The 22,770-nt window shown below is 40.4% G+C and overlaps 1 protein-coding gene across 3 annotated transcripts in view; it reads left to right on the top strand.

Moving 5' to 3' along the window:
• Positions 1-22,770, top strand: part of LOC125010100 (guanine nucleotide exchange factor VAV3-like) — a 52,313-nt gene that overhangs the window by 17,559 nt on the left and 11,984 nt on the right. For all 3 annotated transcript variants that reach the window (XM_047588455.1, XM_047588457.1, XM_047588456.1), the window contains exons 11-23: positions 840-908; positions 2,334-2,420; positions 3,640-3,725; positions 3,947-4,079; positions 7,165-7,274; positions 10,920-11,021; positions 11,493-11,584; positions 12,361-12,383; positions 13,325-13,349; positions 14,931-15,061; positions 19,971-20,036; positions 20,293-20,327; positions 20,481-20,597. In XM_047588455.1, coding sequence (XP_047444411.1) covers positions 840-908; positions 2,334-2,420; positions 3,640-3,725; positions 3,947-4,079; positions 7,165-7,274; positions 10,920-11,021; positions 11,493-11,584; positions 12,361-12,383; positions 13,325-13,349; positions 14,931-15,061; positions 19,971-20,036; positions 20,293-20,327; positions 20,481-20,597 — 1,076 coding nt within the window. The remainder of the gene's footprint in view (positions 1-839; positions 909-2,333; positions 2,421-3,639; positions 3,726-3,946; positions 4,080-7,164; positions 7,275-10,919; positions 11,022-11,492; positions 11,585-12,360; positions 12,384-13,324; positions 13,350-14,930; positions 15,062-19,970; positions 20,037-20,292; positions 20,328-20,480; positions 20,598-22,770) is intronic.

Here is a 22,770-nt window from a genome sequence, read left to right as displayed (position 1 = left end):
GTTAAAATGATATGATTATTATTCAGTGTGACTGGTTACTTGTTGGATGTCTTCTTTGTTGTTTCATGGCAATGAGACCAAAAGGAGATTCCATAGGAGGTTCTGGACAGGTTTTGTCAACAGATTGGTGTTTTGTGCAGGTTACACTCCTAACTATAGCTTTCATATGCTGACTAGAGGAATAGAACATATGTGTGCGTGGGAGTTGGGAAGATCGTGTCAGTTCATTAAATATGAATGATTAACCTGATACCTGAAGCATGTGCCTCACTGGTACTAACAGAAGAAGTATTCAGATCTTCAGTTGAGGGAGGAATTCTACACAGTGGAAATACTCTCTTGTACTGCTATCCCCATTTTAAAAGTATTTTACCTAGTGGGGCAAATGCCCTTATATCTATAACATGTATATACTTCTATTTCACATTTTTGGCTCTGAAAATGTATGAAGTAGATGTACTTCTTTAAATTCCACTGCTGCTCTTTGCTGTGCAGCTTCATTGCGTATTCTCACAGATTGGAACAAATCAGGTTTATTTTTAGTGCATTACGATCCAATTTGATATAAAGCGAAGCCAACCCGTTTAGTAGTCTAAAATCAGAGAAAGGGGAAAAGAAAGAAAGCTAGATGTCTTTTGAATTTTAAAAGGCCTATTTTTTAGGCAAAAAAAAGAAGAAGTCAGCAGCTGCCTTTCATACCATTTACTTTAAAGTCATCATTATCCAATCAATAATCCCGCTACTGATTCTGAAGGGGACCGTAAATGCGATTGTGTCTCCTGTGTGTGTTCATGTCAGTGGATGTGGTCTACCATTCATTTTCTGTCCTTCCCTAACAGGAGCTAGTGAAGCACACTCATGATGCGGCCGACAAGAGCAACTTGAAGATCGCTCTCGATGCCATGAAAGTAAGTGCGGTGCTTACGGTAAATGGCGCGTAATCATGGTGATTTGGGATTCCTAACAAAAGCTGGTCTGATTTATCAGATAATTCTGAACGGTCTCTGCCACTCAGCTATCAGCTTTTATTTGAAGAAAGAGGAAGAAGAAAAAAAACATTAAGCCATGAATCATTCATTCATCATGCGTTATGGCTTGAAATGGGGCAGAATTTATAAAACTTTTCATTTATTTATTTATTTTTTTTAACACTGATTGCTCTACTTACTCTAATGCTGATTATGTCCTGGGCTGCTTTGTGCATTTGGCACAATTCACAACTTTTGACAAACTGAAGGCTTGATTTAGACTTGTTATTGACATGATTTTTCTGCACAAAAAAAATGTTCTACAACTGCGTAACATCATGCATATTTGCATAGAAGACAACATTCTCACTGTGTCTTAATTATGGAGCAATAACACACAACAACTTACCTTAGAGGAAAGTGGGAAAATGGGGGCCTTAACACACTTTATGCTAGGAAAATCTGCATGCAGTCTGTAGGTATGGGCAAGAAATTTTTAAGTTATTATATTTATTTTACCAGAAGCAATAGTCCCGAACAGACTAGCTTAGCTTAGCATTAAAGAGCACAAATATCTGTATGGTATTTGTCTGCAAAATCTGTATGGAATTTATAGGTATGGACAAAAATATTATTTTATTTATTTTGCCGGAAACAACAGTCTCGAACAGATTAGCTTAACTTAGCATTAAAGAGAGCAAATCTACAAACAACTTGCTTGGTTCTGTCCAAAGGTTACAACGTGCTACGCAACGTTACCGTGTCTGCTTAACAAACCTCCATGTCATTCTCCACATAAGGTTATAGAAGATCCAACCTTTTTCTGGTCTTAATGCTAAGCTAAGTTAGCCTGTGACATCTGGCTTCAGCTTCATATTGAATAACCTTTGTAAAAAAATATATGTGCACATGGATAAGCAGAATTGGATAACACTTCGTTAGCGTAATCTTTCTGTGGTTTAAGTTAAAACTGACCAATTAGATTTAATCATGTTTTAGTCACACGTAGCTAAACAGCACGTACACAGCACAAAAGATGCTAAATGCTCTGCCAGCTAGCGAGCTAAAATGTTGAGTTTGTGAGAGAAAAACTTTGTGTCTCAACTCCAACTCCGTTGCCAGTCGGTCAATGAACAATGACGCAATGAACAGACACTCTTGGCTCAGACATCCGTTATCTGATATTTTGATGTCCACTGGAAGAGACTCGAAGCCAGTGGACATCAATCCTGTCAAAGATTTCTGAATGGATACAGTTCTTAAAATGTCCAAGATAACTTTTTTTTTTTTATCTATAAAACAAGTGCATACAGATTATTTTCTCAACTAACCCCAACAAAATATTTATGTTTGTGTGTTCCCCAGGACCTGGCTCAGTACGTCAACGAGGTGAAGAGGGATAATGAGACAATAAGGGAGATCGACCAGTACCAGAGATCTATCGAAAACCTGGTAAACCATGATCAACAGCTGTTGGTGTACACTTTGAGAAAGTGCAAATTAACGGGCAGATGTGTTGTTTTCTTTGGAGTGGACAAGCTCGGTGTGTCTGAGGGAATCATTTCCAAAGACTCTGTCCTGAATACTTAAATCAGGTCTCCAACGACATTAATACTGTATATTTTTCTTCTCCTTCATTAATCCAGTCAGTGGCAAAGACGCATTTGTATCTTCACTCAAAAAGAACCTATTATACCTATTAAGAGCTGCAATGATTAGGCAATTAGTTATTAAAGTGCTTAATGTAAGAATTATTTGTTATGCTTGGTTTAAAATAACTTTTTGAGTTATTGAGAAAAGTTCTGGTGAATTTATAAACCTCAAAACCTTAAATAATCAGAATAAAAATAATCATCATTAGTTGCAGCACCATGCCAATTAAATCACCATTATTAATTACTGCTGCCATTAAAATATAATATAATATAGACATAATTCTTGACATGGATTACACAACCAGCTTATTATATGAAAAGTGAAATCCATGAAGTACACATCGTGCAAAAGGAAAATAATTAATGACATGATGAGATGATGTGATCCAAGGAAAACAATACGAATGATTTGTCGACTATAAAAAAGTGGTAGAGGCATCATAAAAGTCAGAGCATGAGAGCTTGGCTGTGAGGGCCCACTCCTTGATTGAACATGACTGATGACTTGAATGAATGATTACAAAGTCAAATACTAGAGGTCAGTGGTGCATGGGCATCAGTTTAGTGGACAGACAAAAAAAAACTAACAATTTCTGGAGAGATTTTTTTGCATTTATTGTTTTTAGTCTGGTTTACATTTTGAGTTAGGTTGAAAGATCTCCTTTGAAAGAAATGATGGAACGGTGTGCAACATTAACTGTTCTTCACTGAAAGAAATTGAAGAGACAGATATTCCTCCCAGAACAGCATTTAAAATTCACCACAGATTACCGTGCTCCAGTACTAGAAATTATTGATACCTTATCCACATTATCTTCATCTTCTCTTCTAAATGAACCGATTCCAGGAGAAGATCTGATTGATCGCACTTTGGCGTCAATAGATTGACATGACCAGATATGATGCCATTTTCAAAGCTCGACTTGAAGCTTAAGGGAGTTTGTCTTGAAAATAAAATAAACTAAAAACCTGGGGTCATAATGTTCGTGTTTAACTCCGTCACGTTTCGCTCGCAGAACCAGTCTCTGATCACCTACGGTCGGCCGAAGGGAGACGGAGAGGTGCGCATGGTCTCCAGCGTTGACAAGAGGAAACAAGACAGGTTGTCGTTTCACTTCATTGTCCTCAAATAGAAATTAGAATTGGAGAGTGGAAAAACATCTGAAATAAACGTTGAAGGTGGCGTTAATGAAACGGAATTATCTAATAGATTTACTTTATATATAAAGCTAATTTATTTCTCTTCATGTAATCACATACTATGATCTGAATAAAAAAGATGTGACATAAAACTCATTATTCTTTCTCGTGATTGTTTTACAGACACATCTTTTTATTTGACGTGGCCGTCATTGTTTGCAAGAGAAGAGGAGACAACTATGAGATGAAGGACATACTCGACCTCAACTTCTTCAAGATCACCAACAACCCAACATCAGACAGAGAGGGCAAAAAGGTCAGTCATGTTGAGATATTAAAGTATACCATTGGTCATCAACATTTTTCAGACCAGGAACCCCTAAACTGATGAGGGATTAAGTAGGGACCCTTTACCTACTATCTAAATATATATTAAACTCGGCCTAGAGCTATTCATAAATATGCATCATTATTATCATTTCGCATTCAATATTAAGTAATACAAATAATACACACAGGTTTAAATATCATTTTAAATTTCAAACATGTGCAATAGTATCGTGGCCAACTGCCCTTAACTTACACATACCTGACAGAAACATAGCAGCGCACCCTGGGATTTTTGGCTATATTACTAATTCATCTGTCAGACTGCTTATTTTATGGCTAAAATAAACACAAAAATCCTCCATTCTGGGAAACCCTAATTGATAAACCTCGAAAGTCTTCTTTTTTTTTTTTTGTCTCGTCATACAGTTTGTGTGGCATGCTATTTCCCGCCTGGTGGGAACGTTCGCAGGCCGTATTGTAGTGGAGGGGACTTGTTGATGTCTTGTTGATGAAAACCCACAGATGGTGCCTTCTCACTCCGCTGCTGATTGCTAATGTGAAACTGACAGCTCGCCAGAATGGGATTGTTCTTTGTTTTTTTGTTTTTTTATCAAAGGGACTCCATTATCATTCTCATTTACTTCATTGTGCACTCATGAAATGTGCGTGGAAAATGTGCCTGACAGTGATCGGTATTTAACATGCATGGCTGTTGTCTCGATGTGCATTCTGGGGTTATGCATGAGTATTTATGCTCCTCTTTGACACTATTTCTGAATTAACAACTGAAACAAACAGTGGTTTATACGCATCTTTCCCTCTTTTATTTGTCCTCCTTCTAACATAAAGGCCTATCAATCATACATAACCTTTACCTAATGCAGCACAAAATGACACATACGAATGCATTTGTGGCACACACACAGCAGACACGTATGTGTACTAACACCCACAAACACACACACACACACCATGTTGGGACAGACATGCTAATATCAGGTGATGAATGTGTGCAGTCCTCCAAGGCTACTTAAAGCTATATATCATTTTCTGCTAAATGAAACTTCAGAGTTTGAATGCGGTGCCACTGAGCACCCACACAGTCATCAATGATTTAACACTCAGCAGAGCTCTGAAGCACTCAGGGCTGGCCAGTCACTGATGGGTAAACCAGACCACTTTTCCCTAGATATGACACAACAAGCATGGAGAAGGTTATGGTGACAAAAACAGAGAGGCTTGGAATTGATTATACATGTGAGAAAAAGCGAGTAACATGGATTTTTCTGTACACCTATAAGACATGGTCAAGAGCTGTGGCAGGGGTGAGGGTTGGGTTCTGTCTGGTGTCTCTGAGGCATATTTGCATTTGCATATTTTGACTCTGGTTGAACTCCCACTGCCGTAGCTCTCTTGATGGTGACGGAATCCAGAAGCACCAAGACGCATGAACTAAAACCAGTGTTGGTTGATGACGGCATCAGCGCTTGTGACGACTGGCATGCTTCATATCTTTAGTGTTACAGTATCTTAATTTCATGAGATGCCACATCATCATATGAGGACATTAAGTTTTAGGTTTTAATGGAGCTTATTTAAACCCGTTGTCCTCATTAATGGAGGCTTTGGTCATCCAACGTAGTGGTAGCAAATTTTAAAACTTATTTATTTATGCCTATTAACGTTTCTAGTTTGATATGACGCAACAAATTTTATCAACAGCAACAAGTTGCAATGGAGCTAATTAGCAAGTACCCGTTTGAGAACAATGAGATTTCATTGTTCACAATTCTGTCTTTGCACAGCCATGTCCAGGTATTAAAATAAACTGTTTTACGTTTTGTTACATATTGGTGACTTTATTGTAATATAAATAATGTCCATATATGAGGGCGTTGTGTTGTTTTCAAAAACTACTACTTCCTGTTCAAAGATGATGCTTAGTTTTTATACGTCTTAGATCCTACTAATCCCAAATACCTTGGAGAAATTAAAAATGCATACCAAATAAAAGCTCGGGTTTCCATAAGTCGATCGAAACAGTTAAGTCTTAATGCAGCTTTTTGCCTTGTATTGCGTTGCTGGGCAGTGACGCACAAATGGATCCGACGAAGCAGTCAGGCTCTATAACCATTTTATCATGTGTTTGCTGGGCTTTAAGGGAAATTGAACATTAATAATTTTTCTATTTCATGGAGTAGTTTTCTCTCAAAATGACCTGTGTCTGTTGGAAAAATGGAGGAATATTCCCTTTTTTTAAAATCAAGAATTACTATAGATTGTAAGTCCGTTTCTACTCTAATGTCTGCATGATAGATATTTTTTGTGCCCTTGTTCTTTACAAACAAGGCATCAAACAAACACAATCTTTATGCTAAGCTATGCTAACAGCCGCCTGTAGCATCACATTCAGAGATGCAAGAGCATTATGGAACTTCTCAATATGAAAGCAAAAAACATATTTATTAATATTGTATTTAATAAAAATAACTTAACATTGTTTTGGTTTATTGTCCACAGCACATGTAGCTTTTCTCTTTAGCTTTTCTACTTATGTAACACCCAATTACAGAGCATCACTCAAGCACATGTCTTTGCTTGGTGCATTGGCCTGACTACCTTAATCATTCACACTTGCGAATGTGTGCGTAAAAGTCACGGCAGGAGAGATCTGTGGAGTCACCTTTATTCTGCTGCCTAAGCTCCCCACGTCTCACACGTCACCCATTTGCATGTTTGATGTATGTTTATTTTTGGAACCCTAATGTCTGGTCTTTTTCTGCGCTGCAGCCCTTGAGCCTTGTCATAACACGTCCAAATACATTACAGCAATCCTCCATGGTGTTGGAGATTTATGACAGAAATTAAAAGAAAAACTTGCTGTGAAGCAACATTTACACAAACGCAACAACTGTGTACATTCTCTAAGATAGCTATTTAGCCATAATGATATTTTCCCCACGAACTAATCTGTAAATGTTCCTGCACAGACTGTACAGCAGTGAAAAAAAAAAAAAAAAAAAAAAAAAAACATTTCCTTTTATAAACTGTGTTCTTCCTGAACTCCACAGTGGTGCTACGGGTTCTACGTGACACACCAGCAGGGGCACACGGGCTTTGAACTCTTCTTTAAGACCAGAGAGCTGAAGAAGAAGTGGCTGGATCAGTTTGAAATGGCCATGTAAGTACAAGGAGGCATGAATGCATGCAGTCGTAACAGTTTGTCAGCCACGCAGGAGACCGGTGATGATGCTGTGTGCTTGTGTGTGCTTGTGTGTGCATGCGTATGTATGTATTGTGTTTATTCGTCTTTGTTTGCGCACGGTGTTGTTCCAAGGCGGAGAGAGGTGTTGACTCTTTCGTGTGCACTGTTTGATCAGGTCTTAGCTGCAGTCAGACACACACTGGTGACAAAAGTATGCTAACACAGAGACACACACACAAGCTAATGTGTCTGTCTTTGAAAGGACTTTCCATTGACATGATGCATTCCCTAGAACCCTAACTCTAACCATCTGAAGTGAGTGCTAAATGTAACTAAAATGTAACCCTAAAACGTCTTAACATGACTGAACCATAGACTGTATGTAAATATGGACAATGCATCCCCACTTCCTTGGACTGGCGAAACTGACACTAGTTTCCCGGAGATAGGGGCAGTCGAAGTCTGCACAGTAATGTCAGAGATTGGAGCCAAATTAAAATTAATTAAATATGAATTAACATATTATAATACTGTTTCTCTCTGTTTAACATCAATAAATAATATTAAAATTAAAATGTTGGATTCTACACTGTAGCTATTTATTTATTTATTTATTTATTCCTGTTTTCGTGGCCCTATGGGACCTATGGCCTTCACAGAGCGGTTGGCGTGGCAACATCCTGCTGTCATATAAATAACGAGAATGTACACTTAAGTATGCACCAGCATTATATCAACTGCCTATGATGGCAGAAAACATCCTTGAAAATCCTTTTTTGACGTGGATTTTAGTGTTTTAATTTGGCCCAAGTCCCATCCACTAACATAGATGGGGTGGAGCTTATGACCTATACTACAGCCAGTCACCAGGGGGAGCTCTACTTGCTTTGGCTTCACTTTAGAAGAGCTGTCATGGAATCCATCTTTATTTAGAGTACATGGCTTAAACCCACAAAAAAAATTGTGGGGACCCAAAGAAAACAAAAGAAAAAATAAACTATCCCTGGCTTGAAGCTATTTTGTGGAATTTGTGTATGAAAACTGTGGGCTTCTATGTATTGGGTAATGACCTTGATGTTAATAGCACCATGCTCTAACCAATGGAGCTAGTTGACCAACTCATGACTGTCTCTATAAATCCCAAGGTTGAGGCGGAGTTAGGGGAGAAACAATATCTTATTTCATTTAATTAATGCTGTGGCACACTCCAGTCTCGATTTAAGCTTTTTTTTTGACATCAACTGTTCCAAAGAGCTGAAAAACTACAATGACATCACCCTTCCTTTATAAGTCCCTTTAAAAATGACTTTATTTTATTATCTTGTAGAAGTAGGCTGTTTGTCCGGACAGTTAACCGGTATGCACCCGTTGTCATGTTCATTCAGAAGAACAGTGTGTTTTTTTGACGTTACACTGCCCGAGCAAATGTACGGAAACAATATCCCAGGTGCGCATGCCGACTACCAGCTACGGCCTTCCCAAAAAACATTCTCACTTGTCACGGTGTTGTGAATCATTCTTGATGTGTTTACTGCAGAGAGCGGCGTTGTGCGTGTGCAATTTTAGTTCTCCTCTGCCTCCAACTTGAACTGTTGCTGCATAGCCTATGCTTTTGTACACTTCCATTACCGCTAAGCCCACGACGCCTGCCCACAACGTAATGTGTAAATTGCGAAATTTAAAAAAGAAATTTCGCCCCTGTTTGAAAGCTGTTTCGACACAGATATAAGGTTTGTGCCTGAAAACAGCCGCGTGTGCCTCTGTGCATTGGGTAATGACACCAGAAGGGGCCAATTCTAAAAGTGAAAATTGAACCTACCTAGGAGGATGTGGGCTCGTGATGAAGGACTCACTTATGGGAGCACTCAGTTTAAGTGGCGTCTGGATGGTGTGTTCAATACAAAAACTTTTTTTGTGTGTGTGTGTGTGTCAACCGTTTATGTTCACGTTCCAGAAAGGTACCCTCATTCTGCTATGCGTTTCCCATGCCTAATTTCTCATATTTGAACACATACAGATCAAAATCCCAGAACAAAGTTGTTGTATTTAGCTGATTGAGATTGATTTCCATTTTAAATAAATCTAAAAAAATTGTCAACTACTGAGATGCAAAAGAAAACGACAGAGGGTTTGATTCTTTTTCTTAACTTTACTAAAAAGGCAGTAATTTTTTTTTACATTCTTTTTATTGTGAAAATGTGTCTTTTACTTTGAAACTACAAATATATTTCCATGGAGAGACAAAACTGACTAATTTTTCATTATTTTGGAAGAATTTCCTTAACAAAAAATGTCATCTGGGATTTAAACCAGTTACGACAATTCATTGCCACATGACAACTAATGGATTTTAATTGAGTTAAATAGCATCAGGCTACTCTGAGACTAGTACTTATTACTTTGAAAAGGGGGGAACTATTAACTTAATTTCAGACAAGTTTCTGAGAGTAGACAATATTTCTTCCCACAAGATCATATATGGTCGATACTTAACGGGTGTCTACACCAGGTGTAGACAGAGACAAGACAAGAATAATGTCAAGGACATTTAGTGCAGGATTTAGAGAAGATGGGGAGTGGGCTTGCTCAGACAGGGAGCCAAGAACTGGGATGTGCAGTCCGTAGTCAAGATAGCAGGCAAGGGTGAAGTCCTGGGGGGATGAGAAGTGTATAAAATTGAGGGTTACGGAGGTAAGGGTTATAAGGTTGAGGTTTGCAGTGCTGACTAGAGGAGGGGCAGGAGACAGACCCCTGAGTCAGAACAGACGGTATTATTACTGGAACAACAGGCAACAACAACTGAATGCCCAGGATTCGTAGGCTCCATACGTAGCGCCACTCATGGGCAACAGCGTCTGTGATCCGGCTGAGTGGAAGTTGCAGGGCTGAATAATTTGGAACTCTTGATCTCGGAGGAGGATGCAGCTGGAGGGACTCTGCCCTGACTCTGACACACCTGTTGCCAGTCACGCAAACGCATACTCACACGACGCGAGGGAGAGACTGACACTGAAGTGAAAGGGCTGGGCTGTCTGCAGAGGCCTGAGGTCTGACAATTGTTGCTTTGAAATGAAACTTCGAGCCCGTGGTAACGACTCGGGACACGCCATGTGCTCTGAATGATTGCAGGTCAACGTCATCTGTATATTATGAGAACGCCACTGATAGATAGCGAAGAACGTTAAGGTTCCTGGGGATATTGGACATATTTCATCAGGCATATTATAAAATTACAAAACTCTACACAACATGTTAACTTACCCTCCAGTTTGGCTCAGACACGCATGGTTCCCAAAGGATGAGTCATTTTCCTCCACCATAAGGTTGGCATATATGCATTCGTGTGAAGAGCGCATTAACTAATACTGTTAAATCAATTACACATTGAATTTGTGTTGACTTTATGCTATTTATATGCATTCATGTTCTGAATTACTTTATATCTAATGTCAATATCCAAGTGCACAACCTAGACTAATTACTTTTGTGCAAATGATAGCACACCATCATGTTAAACACCTGCTAAACATAGAAATGTTATTAGCATTTAGCTGCTAGCAAAAGCCACTAGCTAATCTCAGACCTATTTTCTTTTTTTCCATTTTTTTTTGTGTGTCTTAGATCAAATATCCGACCACAGAAAGCCAACCACAACTCCCATCAGTTCAAGATGCACACATTTGAAAGGATCACTTCCTGTAGCTACTGCCACCTGTTGCTCAGGTAAGATTTTTATAAGCGTCGGGATAATTATGCAGACCTGAGAGACCTGAGGGACAGGGTGAACATGAACTGTGACATATTGTTCCAGGATGGCAAACCGCCATTTATTATTGTTCTTACAAAAATACACCTTCAGATCTTTTTCATACCGAAGGCAGAAGAGAACGCAATGACATTTTATATTTCAGTCTGTTGTCACTTTTGAAAAAAATGAATAATTTTCTTGCTTGAGCTAAAATGAACTGTAAAATTGGAGTGTTTATTAATTGAAATGAAAATTTAGCGTACTGTAAGCAGCGACTGTATCTCAGTGTTCAGCACAGAGTGTCGGTTTTTATAGGTTTGTGAAACTGAGGGACATTTTTCCTGCCTTGAGAGCGTGACAGAAGCCAGAACATTTCTAAATGTCAAGGTATTTCTCATAAGGACGCGGTTTCACATGAGATATATTTCGTGTTTTACTGTCTGCAGGGGCATCTTTAACCAGGGTTATCTCTGTCTAAAATGTGGCCTGGGGGCTCATAAGGAGTGTCTGGGTCGACTGGGGCTCTGCGGGAGAACAGGTGAGACGGAGACCTCCCAAATTAGCGGTGTTTTTTAACACTAAATACCAAGCTTTGAGGTGACCTTTCTTCTAGCACCCCCACAAGGCCTCGGTTTCCACTTACACTCATGAAATATCAAAATCTAAAAGGCAGATTGCCATGAAATTTACTGAGTACATTCACCCTCCCTAGAGGAGGACCTCTTTACATTTTTGTCACTCCTCTAGTTCCACACGCTTGTTGCCAGGTTGCCGACCACTTGCACAAGCTATCTAACAATGGTTGTTACCATACCATACCTGACTTCCCACTTGGGAAAATACACACTTAAAAGTCTGCATTTGTGCAATATATGAATTGACTTCATAAATTCTTAGCAATCACACAGTTGCTGGACCTTACTCCAGAGTCAAACCTTGGTCTAACAATGGTTGTTACCATACCATACCTGACTTCCCACCCGGGAAAATACACACTTAAAAGTCTGCATTTGTGCAATATATGAATTGACTTCATAAATTCTTAGCAATCACACAGTTGCTGGACCTTACTCCAGAGTCAAACCTTGGTCCTTTGATGTTGGATGTCAGATTACCCTCCCCTGAATGAACGCGCAGATAAAGCCAGTTTCAGGCCTTTTGACAAACCCTCTTTCCAGAAAGTGTGGTGGTCTTTATGTATTCAGAGGCGTGATGGAGGCCAGCAGAGGTTGACAGCTGAGGTTGCATGTCAGGAAGCCACCACACGCTCATATTGTATTCCTCTCACTGTATGTGTTTCTCCCATGACTGCAGATCCTGCCAAGCCAAGGCCCAAGGTAAGACTTGGACTCTTTCTCCGCCGTGAGCTAGACACCTAAGCTGAGATAATTAGTGAGGCGTGACGTAACGCGCCTTATCTTTGGACGAGAATCTGAGGCTGAAAGTATTATTCAGATGACTTGGTTGAATGGCAATGGTATTTGACAAATGCTGGAACACTGGAAGCTTTCCTTTGAGAGACCTCAAAAACACAGCCAGAAATTATACAATAACGTGTACCATCAAACAGCTTATTAGCTTAAAAATTAAAAAATATATATAATTTATTCAAATTAGATTGAAAGTGTGCCTTATAAACATTAATAGTATTTTACCAAATTAAAATCTTATTTCCATATTCAGGAACATTAAATATATATATACCTCTAAAATACCCACAGAATATTCCTTCCATAGTTTATCGGTCAATTAATTCGCCCCCTACAATAATCTTTTGTGACTGCATTAGTCTGAAGACCGATCTCTTTAATTCCCCGTCTTGTTCGATGCTCTGCCTGCACATTTAAAGAGCCCGATCGGCAGCAGCAGGAGATGTGTTTGACTGTGTCAACATTTACAGTGACAGCCGGCCACTCCCAGTTCTTGTTGCTTCTCAGCGGTTTAGACTTAACCGATGCACAGATTATAAAAACAAAAACTTCATAATTAATGCCGCAGCACTCTCCGGGCTTTTTGTTTATGCGGAAAATTAGCAGAGGCTTTACCTTCAGACTCCCTGGAAATAAAAAAAAACAAAAGAGTGTTTATGCATGTTATGTATCCAATTAGCGAACAGTTAACACCAAAAGAAATTGCTCCGAAGTGAACATCTAGATTACACATTTGATTTTTGTCTTGCACTTAACTGTGTAACTGTTTAGACCAAACGTCTACGGAATACAACACTCACAGATGGTTGTGGCGAGAGTCTGACTGGTTTTCCTTTCTCCATTTACAGGACAACACAACGCCACCAGACCGAGGTCAGTATGGCTCAACCGCTCGACTTATGTGTGCCCGCTAAGGGCTTTACGTGGTGCCTCTTAAGCTTCTTTCATCTTGGCTCTGCAGAAAAAAAACAAAACAAAAAAACTGTGAGGATGAAAAGATGATGGCTGTTCAGAGGCCGGAGTGAAACGCGGAGCAGATAGACGGTGGTTTAAAGCTACCCCTCCGATGTTTCGTTTTTGATCACACATTACCCGGCGATTTCTCTTTTTGTGCACGAAAAATATTAAAAATGCTTTGACATGAAGAAGTAGGAAGTGAACAGCAGTTTCCCCCTGACAAATATATCTGAGTATATACAACCAATGAAGAGGAGGATGCAGAAGGAATCAGAGCACAAAAAAAAACAAAAAAACACTCCTTTTCTTGCTTGCATGCCTTGATGCCTAAACCCCAGACGGCACTGAGATGAATTGGAGTGGGTGGAATCATTATGAGAACCACGGCGGGAGAAATGCTGGCAGAAAAGCACTTCTAGCAGTATATATATGCCTCGGCCTCAACTGCTGAGCCGGGCCCTCGTGATAAATCAATTTCCATAAGGGGCTTTATGAGAAAGACAGCCCTGCTTATTGTTCTTATTAAAAACATGAATGTGAGATATTCCATTCATCTGGGGTCACAGTCAGCTAATAGTTTCCTCGGGCTGGTTTGCAAGGGAGCCGTGGCTGGAAGGGTGATGTGTCTGAGGGGCGGGGGGTGGGGGGGCTAGATGTGTGAGTCAGGGGAGAGTAAGTGGCTGTGTCTTTTAAGTTGGCAGGGGTGTTTAGTCTTAGCCCTAGCCCCGTGCTCGTGGCTGTGTTTTGTCTGCCACGCCGAGGAAAGATTGGTGCTGCGCCATTCAGGAATCAAAGAGATGAATTTCCTGCGCGGGTAAAGTGCTGCTTTTTAGGATGGCGCCACTTTGGTGGTTGAGACCTCAGTCAGCGAACGGCTGTCAGCGAAAATCTCTTATTGCGGAGTGCAATAATAGGCTTTGTGCATTTGCAAAAAAAAAAAAAAATGAAATAATGACTAAATGACTGATACATTTCAACTACGAGAAGCTGTAGTTTGCTCTTGCAGCTCGGGCGTTTTTTTTCTGCAGAGGTTATGAAACAGCTGCATCTGAGGTGTAATGGGAAGTTGGAAACAGTCACTTAACAGCACATAAACATTTAGTGTTTCTCACCTTATTGCAATATTTTCCAGCTTGTTTCAGTGTTTTTGTGATTGATAACAGACACACACTCCAGTGGAGTTTAACATATATTTTATCTAGTAAAATCTAGTCTAAAAGGCAGAGTGAAGGTGACATCTGGTGAGGATGCCTTCAGGGCACCTCCCCACCCCGGGGGTAGATCCACAGTTTGCTGGAGGGGTCACGTATCCCGACTGGCCTGGGAACACCTCGGGATCCCTTAGGAAGAACTGCAGTGAGCTGCTGGGGAAAGGAACATCAGCTTCGCTCGTTCCAATCCGATTTGGGATATATTACTGAAAATGAACAGGTGAATTGTAATTCCAGTGTGTACAATTTTGCATATAAATGTGTTTGTGTTCCCTGCCCCCCCTAGGTTTACCGAGGATGGTCGCGATCAGAGACTACAGTGGCGTCCCCTGCCCTCAGTGCGGGCCCCCGCTAAGCATTCACGCGGGGGATGTCATTGAACTGATGTTTGCCGACCTGCACAGCTCCTGGTGGCAGGTGCGTGTCACTCAGCTCATCCTCGTGTTATCGCAACATCTGTGACCGTATGAAATAGTAACACGCCACGGCTCACCGGGTCAGCGCACTGCACGCAAAACCTCTCCCCAGTGTCGACCAGGTCTGAATGTCGCCTCTTCTCTCTAATGCTGGATGATCCCACTGTGTCGTCTTTTCCAAAAGTGTTAATGCATCAACAGTTCATCTCCTGTTGACAATTATTTCTTGTACACCAATCAAGCATAACATTATGACCACTGAGGGGCAAAGTGAATAACGCTGATTATCTCTGTGTCCTGGGATGATCTGGTGCCTGTCTGTCACGTATGTGGGGATCACATGACACATAATTCTCTAGTTCAGGGGTCTTCAATGTTTTTCAGGCCACGGACCCCCAAACTGATGAAGGGATTAAGTAGGGACCCCCTACCAGCTATATGTGTTCTATATTAAACTCAGCTTATTGCTATTTATAAATATACATTATTATTATCATTTTGCATTCAATATTAAGCTATTCAAATAATGCACAGGTTCAAATTTTTCTTTATTTCAAACGTGCAACAGTAGAGTGACTGTGCAACTGCCATAAACCTGTGATCTACGGTGTGATGCTTTGGGTCCGGCCATCTATGTGGACTTTCACACGTACCACCTACTAAGCATTTTAGGTGCACACACTCTAAAAAATGAATCGTAGGGTTAGTAAGCATAGCTCAAAATCAAGAGTTTTTTCTGCGTTAAAAAAAAAAGTCTGTTATGTGTATACATTATGATGAGTTGAATAAATAAAGTCGTCCCGGCTCAATAGTACGTGAATTTTCAACAGATATTTCTGGCTTAACTCATCACAGTGGTGTGTTCCGTTAGCGCAACTTAAAATTTATTCTGACTTGGATAAATAAGTTATTGTACTGAAAAAAAAATAAGGTAACAATTTGCATGAGCATTTTTTGAGTAGAATGAAAGGAAAAGAAATAAGTCAGAACATCTAGAAGGAATAATTTGCTGCTTTCTCTGATACTGTAGCCTGGCAGCAGCTCAGGAGGTAGAGCGGTCGCCCAATAACTGGTGGTTTGAATGGAGTCTGTCGCCACTGATGTCGTTTATCTATGCTATTTATTATTATTTCAACACAATTAAAAGTTGTTTAACTTAAATAAACTTGTGGGGCACAATACAACTTGTGTTGCTTTAACCAAAGTAATAGAGTTGGCCTAACTAGAAAAGTCTTGTTGCATCTACTCAATACTCGCAAAGTTGAGAGTTGAAAAATGCCCATGGAAATTGTCACATCAAATTTTTACGTTGCGCCAGCACATCGTTTTTTAAAGTGCACTTTGATGGAACTGGTTTTTCCCTGGTGACTGTGACCTCTTTCAGCTCCCTACCATGAATCAAAAATGAGGGGCACAACAGCAGGTTTGAGGTGTGGACTTGGCCTCCAAATTCCCAAAATCTCAGTCCGGTCGCGCGTCTGCGGGATGTGCTGGACAAACAAGTCTGACCTATGGAGGCCCCACCTCGTAACTTACAGGACGAACACAGTATTAGGAAGGTGATCGTAATGTTGCGCTGATAGGTGTAAATCACTAATTGTGTCGGGGTTGTTAAACACATTCTGTGTCCTGTCAGGCGAGCCATAAATATGACATTATGATGAAGTCAGCCGCAATTAGAAATATCGGTTGAAGATCATCTTGAACTCCACTGGACCCGAGTTATATTACAAATGTGTTATCGGTCTGTTCTCTCACTCTTCAGATTGAATCAGAGCCTACATCTGATGATCTAACCAATTAGCAGCTTCAGTTGATTAATAGAGTGTCACAGTGAAACAATAAAACAGCAGACACTTCAGCCTCTGGGGGATGCTTTAATGGCTGGTGCACAACCTCATGTACTGGCACATTTAGGAAGCATCTCGCGAGGTCAGCCAGTGGTTGAGAGCATTTGACCTTATCTATTTTTGAAAGGATGGCGATTTATCTGGGGTCTTCCGGCAGCCTCCCTAGCAGTTTCTCACTCTGCTTTATGGCAGGCATTAAAGCCTCATCCTCCTTCTGGTGCTGCTCCAATCAGCGCGGCCTTTGCCAGCGGCACGGCTGGGAGTGGGCAGTGAGCCCGATTTCCCGTGCTCCATGTTCCTCTCTGTTGTGACAGAGCACAAGGTGGAGGGTGAGGACATGGATGCCAGGAGACTTCTTGTAAGCTGGTAGAACGCCGACCAGAATGTCACGCCACAGACCTGATGGCACTGTGTTGTTTGCAGCCATGGTAACCATGCATGCTGGAAAGGGATAATCAGAGGAATTATGTGGCTGCACGCATTTGTGTTTTCCTGTCTTGTGCATAAGGATACTGTAATTAGCTTAACTGAAACCTATCCTTTTGACCCTGGAGCCACTGGTGGTTCCCGTGTTGTGTATTATGTGTTCCTACAGTACACAGTGCACGCTATAGGGCACACTTTTCTCATTTCAGTGTTCTAAAGTGAGGAAAAACCAGGCTGATGCTAGTCTTTGTCACTGTCAACATCAGTCATCAGTCAAATGAAATGACTTCGTAGAAGCCAGGTGTGAGTAGCTGCGGTGACTGCAGTGTCTTTTTATGATACGAGACAATAGTGTACGCCCCTAGGGCGACCCTAGAGGGTCCGTGGAGGTACTGCAGGGGCGTCGCAAAATCTTTGGTTGATTAGATATTTTTTATATATATATTTTTACATTTTTACCGATATTTTTTAAAACATACACATTAACATGAATCCAATAAGTTGTAGTTCAGCCCTTTATTATTCAGTGCACCGTTTCACCCAGAGTGCCACACTAGACCTGTCAATCTAAGCCCGCTGTACACAGGAGGCCCCGCCCCTATCGCTGCTGAGCCAATCAGAAGGTCACATATTAAATTCTGACTCCAGCCTATTCAGCCTGCAGGTGAAATCCAGAAGCACGCTGCAATATTATTTATATATGTATATGTACAGATACATTTATGTTTATGTTCACGGCAGTTGCACAGCCACTCTACTGCCGCACGTTTGAAATAAAAGGAATTAATATTTGAACCTGCGCATTATTAGCTTAATATTGAATGCAAAATGATAATGATAATGCATATTTATAAATAGCACTAGACCGAGTTTAATATAGAACACATATAGGTACATCAGTTTGGGGGTCCTTGGCCTGAAAATTGTTCAAGACCTCCAGTGCAAGCAATCTGGGCCGTGTAATAAGCACTAAAGTACTAAGCAAAATATCTATCTTTATATTTTGGGGGCGTTTTTGTGTGCATTTTGGTGGTTTTTGAACAGCTTTTGTGCTGGAAACCAGTGGCTGAATCTGTTGTTTCCCTGCAGAAAAGAGATTTAAATCCCTGGTAGGCTGTGGAATACAGAAGGATTTACCTGCAACTAATTAGGCTAGTTGGCATGGTGTGAGCATGCTGGGCGAGGGTTCGAATGTAATAAACATTAATCTTTATATATTAAAAAAAAGTCATAACTTTAATGGTAGCAGCAGCATCAATGAAAAAGACACACATTTACTTGAACACACTGGTTAAATAAAGATCCTAATTATGTAACTTCTAAAATGCTAACCTAGAGTCTGTATAATTTTTTATTTTTTTTTGTATTTAAGCACAAAATCTGCTGAGGCTGCTGATGCGTACCAACAGCTGGCAGCAGTAATGAGCTGTGAAGTGCAGGATATTATATTGTAATAAACACAAAGATGACAAAGACTCCAATCTGACAGTTTGAAACAATAAAGTTTGTTGGGCCACGCAGCGTTTGGGTGAGAAACACTGAATCTTAACAAAACCGTGTTTGTTTACGATGACAACTCCACAGGGTACCTTTAATCTTCAGCTTCCCCAGTGGCGCCAGAGGATGGAATTACAGAACGTTGAGAATTCATATCCCCCGTTACCCAGAAGGCAATTATCCCCCGTCCCACTGGCAGAACAATACAATCAATCACTGTAATTTCATTTGATCCTTTGGCTGCTGCCTGTTTATGCCAGCAGAGTAATAAGTTTAATCTTTATCATACGCTTATCGAAGGCATAACAAATAGAGAAGGGCTCTCAGAAAACCTTTGATGAAATGTTATTACACAGAATGAATCATAGAGATGGGTAAAGATTCGCTTTCCAATCTAGTTACTGGCAGGGATTGCACGGTCCCAAAAAGCATTTCATACTCTAATAAAGAGGAGTGAGGAGGAAAGCATAACCGGGGCAGGAAGCTGAATGAAGAACGCCACATGCCCCTTGCCACTCCCTGTCTTCTCAGATTGACTCAATGGACTGCAAATTGACCCCGAACTCAGAACTGGAAACTTGGATTATCGTGAGCTTAATGCTGATACATATTCTTATTACAGTCTACAAGATAACGTACATGATAGTAAATTAAGGTATAAACTAAATGATCTACGTAGGGGGGGAAGTCTATAAAAAATAAATAAGTAATTTGTTTTTCTAAATTGGTTTATTTTAGCTGGAGTAGAAAAAAAAAAGGCAGGGAATTAATGATTTTCATATAAAGTCTGTGGTAGCTTCGGGCAGGTTAGCTAAACTGCAATTGTTAGTCTTTAGAGCGAGCTGGGGCGCTCACGCTGTTTGGATATTCAAAGACCAGAATAAGATCCATTATTTAGTGTTAAACGAGGCTCTTGTTTTGATGCAGCACTAGTCTAACTGCCGGCAGAGTTTGAACCATAATTAACTGGGGCTGCAAATTAGATGCACTGCTTGTTGTGCGCTAATTGCTGAGGATTTATTGAAGCAAGTGTGGGAGGGGAAGAGAAAAGGAAGACAAGAGGAGAAAGACAGAGAGAGAGAAGTACGGCTGCTCCCAGACAAATATAACGTGATTAACAAGCGGTTGCCTTTGCAGGGCAGAGTTCTGGCAACGAGCAAGACTGGCTTCTTTCCAAGCGACGCTGTGAGGCCTTGCCCGTGTGTAAGTGTGCATATTTATTGTAATCAATAAGACAAATTCAGTGTGATTACAATGCGTTTGGTGTATAATGGCGACTTATTGATGTCTCGCCAAAGGAATGTAGTGCTCTCAGTTCAGTTTCTTTCGCCGTAGAAGACCGATTATAGCCATTAGATGTGGCTTGAATATCACATTACCGCAAATGACCTCCACCTTCTGTATCGACTCCCTTAAAACACAAAATAACCACAATATTTTTTTTTTTTTCCTGCGCCAGGTTCCAAAACCCGTCGATTACTCTGCCCAGCTCTGGTAAGTGGTGCAAACAAACGGCCGGCAATTGCCAACAATAAACACGAGCCATTCTTACCCTCCGTTTTATTGGTTGTATTGACTGTTCTCATCCTCGCATTCAGAGTGATTGATTGCAGTGTAAGTGCAGTAGTTTGTTCATGCGCGGTTCAGGTTTGCCGGGCCCATGGAGAGATACCAGGCCGAGGAGGAGCTGGCGGACCGAGGGAACAGCACCTATCTGATTCGACACAGGAGCAGAGAGTTCACTGAATACGCCATCAGTATAAAGTAAGTGACACAATGGCTTTCCTGCCGTTTATTTCCACACCGAGTCCCCTGCAATTTTCACTCCCCGCCATTTATCAAGAATAGCGGAATAAACATGCAGTCAGCAGCAGTGCTGTGGGCAAAACACTTTTCTTGCGGGAGGTGAGAGACGAGTGGTGAGAATAATGCCCACATGCAAATAACAGGCCAGTGCGCCAGTGTTATCAGAAAACAAACAGCTCATCAAATCCTGAAGTGGATTGGCTGCGGCAGAAGGAGTTCATGCTGTGTTCCACTCACATCAATGAAGAACGAGGCGTGATAGGCTGTTTCACCGAACCAAGCGGCCTGTAAATGAAGAATGACGAAGGTTTGTCTGATCTGTGAAGTAACAGCGCATAGAAACGCAGATAGAGGCGGAAACTATGAAGTTTAGAGGCTTGGTTCTTACAAATTCAGCTCCTGAGACCTGAGCTTTAGTTTGGTATGCATTTCTAATTCCACCATTTCTCTTTATTTGGGATTAGTAGCACCTAAGAACTATAAAAAACTAAGCATTGTCTTTGAACAGGAAGTAGTCTTTGGAAGAAACTGTCCTCATGTCCTCATGTGTGAACACTGGGATTATTTCCCACAATATTATAATAAAGTCACCGATATGTAACAAAATAAAAAAGTGTTAATTTTCAAGTCTGAACATTGCCGTGCATAGACAGAACTGCAAATAATGAAGTCCCAACATCCACAATTGAGTACTTGCTTATTAGCAAAGTTATAGCTCGTTACTATTGATAGAATTTGCGTGTAAACTAGAAAAGTTAATAATGAACCAATCAATCTTTATTTATAGAGCACTTCTCATACATAAATTTGTAACACAAAGTGCTGTTCAATATTCCAGCTAAATGCATCTATCTATACATCTCTAACTAAAATGGCTCTCATCGAGTTAAAAAATTAACTGTATAAATATTGTCGATGTAAGATGTTGGAGAACTAAACATCCAGTACATCTTATTCAAAACGATACAGTTCTTAACATTTCCACCAGAAAGGCAATAATAACATTCAGTTTATTTTACTCTTGTGTATAATTTTAAATCTACAAAATTTCATATATACATATATATCTATACATACATATATATAAGTTACTACAGTGATTTACACCAATAACAACTGAGATTCTACATTTGACCATTGTTATCATTGTTTGAAGCCAGTGGTATTTGCCACAAATTGATCTACAAGAAAGAAAAACAACAGTGAATTAGCTATTGTGGTTTATGGCACAACGTTCACTATGACCTTTGAAAACTAATGCCTACCCTGGATAATTGCCAGACCTTGCTCCGAATACTTTTCACTGCTATTACTGAAGAAATAATCCCTAATGGTAACTGTTATTATCTGCAGTATTGGCGGGGACACTGTTCCTGTTGAATTTCTAAATTGACATTCATTTTCCAGTGCTCTAAAAAAAAAAATTAAAACAGAATCAAAGAGAGTTAGGTGTGAAAGAAAAAAAAAACAAATCTGTTCCCTTTATATAAGTGAAGGGACTCTTGTCTGCCGTCAACACTTTTGTTTACTCGGTACAAAGGTTGGCTCGGTCCGCACACCTCTGAATGTAGCACGTGGAAATTGGATGGTTTATTTTCCCATCTGTGTCTCAGAAACATGTTCAAGGGGTGCTTGATAGCTTTGCATCCTGCTATTTGATGCTCTTTGCCTATCAGTCTTAGAAATGCTTTTCAAAAGAAAACCATGCACTTGAATTTTAGATAAAACATACATCTCTTAAGGCTCCAATAAATGACTGATATATCTGCAAGCTGAATGCCTCCACAGCCCGCTTTTCAGATACAACAGTACCCACTTGACTGGTGTATATGCTTCAGGCTACATCAAAGTTTGTGCACTCTTACAAAAAAAAAAAAAAAAGGAAAGGAAGAAAGTAATGTATCGCGTCCTTCTGACCTGCCATGAAGGCTCCGAGAGATTATAACGATTGAGGGTGCGCCCTGAAATAGTGTTTGGATGTTAAGACTATTTAGCCGGTGACACACCATCCCGGCCCATTTGGTTCGGTCCACTCATACCGTTCCTCTTTCAAAGCTTTGATGTGCGGGGCCAGTTTCTGAACACCCCAATCCTAATTGCCTGTCTCATTGCTTAAGATCATTATCAGGAT

Source organism: Mugil cephalus, chromosome 7 (genome assembly GCF_022458985.1).
Source record: "Mugil cephalus isolate CIBA_MC_2020 chromosome 7, CIBA_Mcephalus_1.1, whole genome shotgun sequence".
Classification (NCBI taxonomy): Eukaryota; Metazoa; Chordata; class Actinopteri; order Mugiliformes; family Mugilidae; genus Mugil; species Mugil cephalus.
The sequence above is the reverse complement of the archived record's forward strand: the minus strand, read 5'-3'. Positions and strand labels throughout refer to the sequence as shown.